We start from the raw sequence: 6,610 nt of genomic DNA on the forward strand, positions 1-6,610 counted from the left end.
GCCTTCAATCAGATTAGTACAATTCAAAACAGGAGCTTTAGTCATTTCTAACATCCCTCCAAAGTAGACATGAGATTTATTGTGGTTGATAGACAAGCCAAAAACCTTTTGAAACTCAACAAGCGCTCTATGAAGGATCTGCACTGATTAAGAATTAGCTTTGCAAAAGATAAGCAGATCATCAGCAAAATAAAGATTAACAAGGTTTAAAGATTTGCACATAGGATGAAATCTGAAACCTTTCTCCTTGGAGGCTTTGATCAATATTCGGGTAAGGTAGTCCATCACAATAACAAAGAGCATAGGAGATATTGGATCTCCTTTCCTAAGACCTTTGCCTCCCTTAAAATGCCCTTGAATTCTACCATTCATCACTAACGAATAGGAAGTACCCCTCAAGCAAACCATTATCCATCTAATGAATCTACTAGGAAAACAAAGAGCATTTAATAAATTCTCCAAGAAATCTCAATCAATAAAATCATATGCTTTACTAAGATCAATCTTCATAGCACATCGAGGAGAACTATTTTTCCTATTATACCCCTTAATCAAATCTTGAAAGATAAGAACATTGTAGGCAAGAGATCTGTGCTTAATAAACGCACCTTGGTTTTGATTAATCAATGAGGGAAGAAATGTAGCTAGCCGACCACAAAGCATCTTAGAAATGCATTTATAGATAGTAGTATAGCAAGCTATAGGTCTGAAATCAGCTGCATTAGTTGGTTGGTCCACCTTAGGAATAAGCACTAGAAGCGTTTCATTTAAACTTTGAGGAATTTTGCTTGTTTCAAAAAAATCAAGGACAGCCAAAGACACTTCCTTGCCTATATCTTTCCTCAAGTCCTTAAAAAAACCAACCCCATACCCATCAGGACCAGGGCTCTTGACTGAATGGATGCTAAATAAGGCAACTTTAACATCATGAAGGGGAAAAGGCTTAATTAACTCCAGTTGGGTATCAAGATCGAAAACCGGACCAAAAGTGATACTTTGAGGGTCAATATGACCATTAGACCTACTAGCACAACCTAGAAAACTCTGAAAATGCTGAAGAAAATGAAGAGTAACCATCTCATAGTCATCTACAATTGTACCATCAACAGAAATGAAAGAAACTATCCTGTTGGAAACTTTCCTTTTCTTCAAACTAGCATGAAAATAAGAAGAGTTTTCATCCCCAAACCGAAGCCAAGTGATTTTACTCTTTTGGCGAAGGAAACTCTCATAGATTTTCTCTTGCCTACTAAACTCCAAATAAGCTTCTCTTTCTGCATAAATCAAAGACATATTACTAGGATCATCATACAGTTTAGACTTGCTGGAACAAGTATTTACTTCTCTCAAAGTTACAACCAACATCACCCATAACCCTCTAGTTAAACCTCTTTAGAACATGTTTGAGTCGAACCAATTTCTCAACTAACTTCGCCAATCCACTGCCCTCAGTACAGAGAGGTTTGGACCAGCTATCTAACACTGTTTCCCTGAATTGATCATGAGAAGACCACATGTTATAATAGCTAAACGGCTTAACTCCCATTCTTTGAACTTCAACATGCTTGATAAGAAGAATGTTATGATCAGAAACCACCTCTCCCATTGAGAAAAAGCTAAAGCCAATGGAAAAGAATCCAACCAAGCCTCATTTGAGAAGACCCTGTCCAACTTAGAAAAATGCAGTTCCCCCTTTCTTGAATATTAGACCAAGTAAGGTACCATAATCTTCATTTCTTCAACCAACCCGACAGCCAACCATTGTTGGGCATCCTCCATTTCCTTCACTGAGATAGGTATCCCTCTGATTCTATCATTAACATCAAAGGTTGCATTAAAATCCCCCAAGATTATCGACGACTTTATAGGTAAATGCAAGTGAGCCAGATCATGCCATAAAATCCTCCTACTCTCCAAGCTGTTAGAACCATACACAATGGTGAGACAAAAGTCTTGATTCCTACTACAAATTCTAACTCTACAATGAAACAATTGAGCATTCTCCTGAATAACATCAACTTGAGTCAGATGAGCTTTCCAAATCAACAAAATTCTGCCTTCAAGACACACACTACTATAATACATCCAATCAGTAAAAGAAGAACTCATAATTTCCTTAATTTTGTCCCCCTTGACTTTAGTTTCAATTAAAGCCCCAATACCAACTTTATATAATCTATAGACATCTAAAACTGATATATGTTTATTCTTCCTATTCAATCCTCTAACTGTTATATTATTTTATAATATAATGTAATATTATATTATTTTATAATATAATATTTTAGATTAAATAAATGTGACATAGAGTGTCACATATTGTAACATATAATAGAGAGTTACATTATTTGGATATATGTGAAATATCCAAACATGTAACATATTTGGTGTTACAAATACATCACAAATTTCTAACTCCTAAAATATCACCCATTATTGTGTAGATTTGTAGTTACACAATATTGAGATGAATTTCTTAAAGCCATATGAGAAATGCCTGATAGAGATGTGATTTTAACTCCCATATTGTGTATGGAAGTTACAAAATCAAGTGGGAATAAATTGGAACGTTTTGAAAAAAAATGAAAAAATAGTTGCTGGAACTGACTGAGGGCCGCGGCGCCTGGTAGCAAGCGTCGTGGCCCTAGTGCCTGACAGCCTCTTCCAACTTTGGTTTTTATCCAATTTTGAACGTTTCCAAAAGCCAAGTAACTCCCAAATCTCTATTTTAATTCCATAAAACATCCAATTAATCATTGGTAACAGCCGTGGGGGTTGGTGGAATTTGAAATTCAAAGGGTGTCTCTAAACTCTATAAATAGGAGCCTAATGCTCACTTGTAAGACACACCATTTTCTATCCACTAGAGCACTTGGTTAGAAACACCTTGAGGCTTGATTATTCCAAAAAGCATTTCCAAAATCTGTGAGAGATCCCTTAGTGCTTGAGTTAGGGGGAAATAAGCTTTTGGACAAAGGTTTCAAACCTTGTTCAAGTTGGTGATCCCCAACACTCTTCACTTTGGTTGTGTGAGTGAGAGTTTATTGTTCTTATTTTCTTGTTTCTATTTTCTTCTATTGCTCTTTCTTCTTATTCGATTTACTTGTACTTTTGTTTAAAAGTTGTAATCCTTTTATTTCCTTTGTTCAAACACTTCTAGTTTACTTGTATCTTTTTGTTATAGAGTTGTACTTTCTATTTCTATCATCTTACATCTCCTTCTCCTTTTATTTGTATTTTTCAGTTATAGAGTTGTAACATTTTATTTAATCAATCCTTGTCTATTGTAATATTTTGCATAGAGTTGTAATATTTTCTTACCATTTCCATTGAGGCAATACATATTTTCCTAACACTAACGTTCCAGCTCAGGATGTTGCAAAACTCCATTCAAACCAGTAGGTAGAACCAAATCATTCGGAATCTTCTGATTCTCTTGCAGAACACTATAAGAATTTCGAGAGTGCTCAAAAGGAACCAGAACAGTAGATTTTGCATTCCCAGTTCTTTTCGGAACAGACCAACATATATCACTAGGACCAGCATCATCTTGAGAAGCTACTTGAGGAGTCTGTTGAAACACTCTGTAGCTACACTTCTTTTAATTATCAGCAGCTACATCCTTAGATAGATTAATTTTTTGTATGCACTTAGACTCTTTCTTTCTCCAGACGACTCCAGCAGCATACTTACATGAATTAGCCGTATGTCCCAGCTTCTTGCAATTAGAGCATTTGGTAGGAAGCCACTCATACTCAATAGGTTGTTCCATAACCTGACCCCTCTCATTGAGATAGCTGATGAATTGAGGGAGCTTATCTGCTATTTCCATTTCTACTAAGACTCAGTCAAACTTTAACATAGACCTATCCTTAGTAATCTTATCTACCACAATTGGCTTACCAATCGTACTAATGAGAGCACTCAAAAACTTATCTCCCCAATATAGTAACCCAAGATTAGGTAATTTGATCCACACCGGTATTGATTTTATTGATCTCAATGAATCAATATCTGTTGTCCAAGGACGTAGAATAACATGTTTCTTGTCAAAGTGAACCACACCAGAATCCAGCACCAAGTCACGCATAGCTTCATCTCAGAATTTCACCATTGTAAAACCTGAATTCAGACGAGCCACTCTCTCAATACCAAGCTTTCCCCATATCTGTTTAATGAAACCTTCAAAGATGGATAATGGAGGATTAGCCCCTATCACTACACAAATCAAAGCAGATTTCCAAAATGATGCTTCCACTTCTATCTCATCAATGTCCAATTTAGCAACTAGCTTACCGTCTTTATGCATAGGTTCTTAAAATTGCAGCTGCATACCACCATAAGAAGGGAGAGATTCTTTGAAATGAGCCCAATTTGCCTTGGCCGATTCTTGGAAAGTCCTATCATCTACCTCGGCAGGCCATGACAACAAAACCTGTTCACAATCGGTTGCACTAATCTCCTTCACATAAGGTCCAAAATCCCTAGGTCCAGACCCCTGCTCTCATCAACAACACCCACCACCTGCGCACTAACGCCGAAATCCCGAGGTTTAGCCCCCTGTGTCTCAGCAACAGCACCCACCTCCTTAGCAAACTCTTCCTCCGTAACCGGAGACAGAATAATAATATTGGATGAAGGGAGCTCTAGTAGAACATCTTGTTTAGCTAGCTTCTGCACAAATTTACATCTCTTCGCCATGGATGGAGAGAAACTTGAGACTCATGCTCTATTAATTTTATTTTTAATAATATGGAAATGAAAGCAAAGGTAGCTATAAAAAACTATTGTCTTGTTCTACTTTTTTTTCATTTATTTATATACATTATATATTGAGAATATTTATGTAGGGTTGTGCAAAAAAATTTGCATACCTCCCATCCCAAATAAATTGCCCAAACCAAACTGAAAAAATTGACAAAAAAAGCAATTGGAATAACCCAAAAAAAAAATTCAAACCACCCAATTATAATATTTGGTGGTTTGAGAACTATACCAAACTGCCCAATATAACCTGAATAAACCGATTAAGAGTTTTTTTTTTGTTTATACATACATATCTTACGTACATTATTTCATATTATATGTAATATTAAATATTATTTTTATATTTTTATCAATCAATTTATAATAGTGTTTTAAAGTTTCAATTAGGAATAAAATGTCTATGTTTGGAAGATATATGCTATACTTTTAATTTGTTTAAATTAATTATTTGAATATTAAAAAAAAAACTTAAGATTGGTTTGAGCGGGTTACCCCGACCAAACTACCTAAAATATTAGACAGCTTAAACCTTTTTTTTCTTAATTGGACAGGTTAGAGTTGGATTTTATCAATCCGATTTTTACATTGGATTGATTAAAATATGTTATAACCCGACCAAACCAACAAATGAACACCCCTATATTTATGTAAGGAAAATCTCCAAAACTAAATATAGAATAATGTTAGACACATATAAAAATTATACATAGTATTTATCCAAAATAATATAGGATTATCCTTGATCTAATAATATATAGGGATTTTACCATATATACGACAATTTATAGATTATTTTCCAATTTTATCACTTCTTTATTTTTATTCCAATTTTATATATTACTTTTGTCATTGTTATATTATCTTAAAAGTTTTTTTTTTTTTTCATCTTTACGTTTTTCCTTCTTTTCTCAAACTCCATATTCTCATCCTTCCTGCCCTTTATCGCCACACAACTTTGGCAACCAGCAAGATGAACCCCACCACTATTGAGCATTTCAACAACCACCCACACACAACCCTCACACTATTCTGTAGGTCTTTAACAACCACCCTCTTAGAGCCCAAACTTACTCTCTTCCCCAACCAGGAGGATGACCTCAACCATTTTTGAGCTCTTCGGCAACCACAACGACGACTACGTTTGAGATAGGTAGGCTCCATGACTCAAGATCTCTTTGTCAGCCACCACACAAGTACGTATGAGATAGGTAAACCCTGTGATTTAGGAGCTCTTCGGCACCTTCCTCGACGAATACGTCTAAGATAGGTACTTTTTATTTTTATTTCCATTTAGAATCATGGGCTAATTGCATGTGTTTATCTTATTAATTTGCCTTCATGAAATGGGTTCAAAATATGTGCATTAGTATCTGACTTTGAGGGTTCTATGACTAACTTGTTAAAGCAAGCCACTAGATGTTTTGATCCTAGTATGTAGGTTTGATATTATTAGCACCAAATATTTGTTGAATTGTCTCAATGGATATTGTTTTATGTTTGAGTTGTTTAGGGCACAATGGGATTTTTGAGCTGTTCTCGAAGTTGTGTTTGAGTTGCAAGATTGAATTGATGCATAATGATTGTGAGTCCAACAAGATGCAGAAGTGAAGAGAGCCTCTTGTCACTGGAAAGAAAAGAAATACCCAACATATGTTCCCAATATAACCAAGTCTCAATGATGCACTTTACAATTTGGCTTGCCATCTATATATATAAACAACAACTCTGATGTTAATTGAGTCATTATTGTCTTGTATGTATTAATAATTGGAAGGTAATTGAAACATATTAAAATATTAAGAATGTTATATATATATTACATATTGTCTCTTGTATGCATGTG

The 6,610-nt window shown here is 35.1% G+C and overlaps 1 protein-coding gene across 1 annotated transcript; it reads right to left on the reverse strand.

The window, feature by feature from the left end:
* Positions 1-468: 468 nt before the first annotated feature.
* On the reverse strand, positions 469-3,832 carry LOC133832483 (uncharacterized). Its single transcript, XM_062262820.1, has 5 exons — positions 3,694-3,832; positions 3,361-3,558; positions 1,748-2,228; positions 1,431-1,616; positions 469-1,324 (listed from the first exon to the last, which is right to left on the reverse strand). Exons 1-5 carry the CDS (start codon positions 3,830-3,832, stop codon positions 469-471), a joined length of 1,860 nt encoding a protein of 619 aa, XP_062118804.1.
* Positions 3,833-6,610: the final 2,778 nt, after the last annotated feature.

This window comes from Humulus lupulus, chromosome 4 (assembly GCF_963169125.1).
Source record: "Humulus lupulus chromosome 4, drHumLupu1.1, whole genome shotgun sequence".
NCBI classification, from domain to species: Eukaryota; Viridiplantae; Streptophyta; class Magnoliopsida; order Rosales; family Cannabaceae; genus Humulus; species Humulus lupulus.

Coding starts and splice junctions, on each gene's coding strand:
- LOC133832483 (XM_062262820.1), bottom strand. CDS start 3,832: ATGGAAATAGCAGATAAGCTCCCTCAATTCATCAGCTATCTCAATGAG. Junction 2,229..3,360: donor GCAACATCCTGAGCTGGAAC/GTTAGTGTTAGG, acceptor ATAATATAACAG/TTAGAGGATTGAATAGGAAG. Junction 1,325..1,430: donor GAGGGCAGTGGATTGGCGAA/GTTAGTTGAGAA, acceptor TACTTGTTCCAG/CAAGTCTAAACTGTATGATG.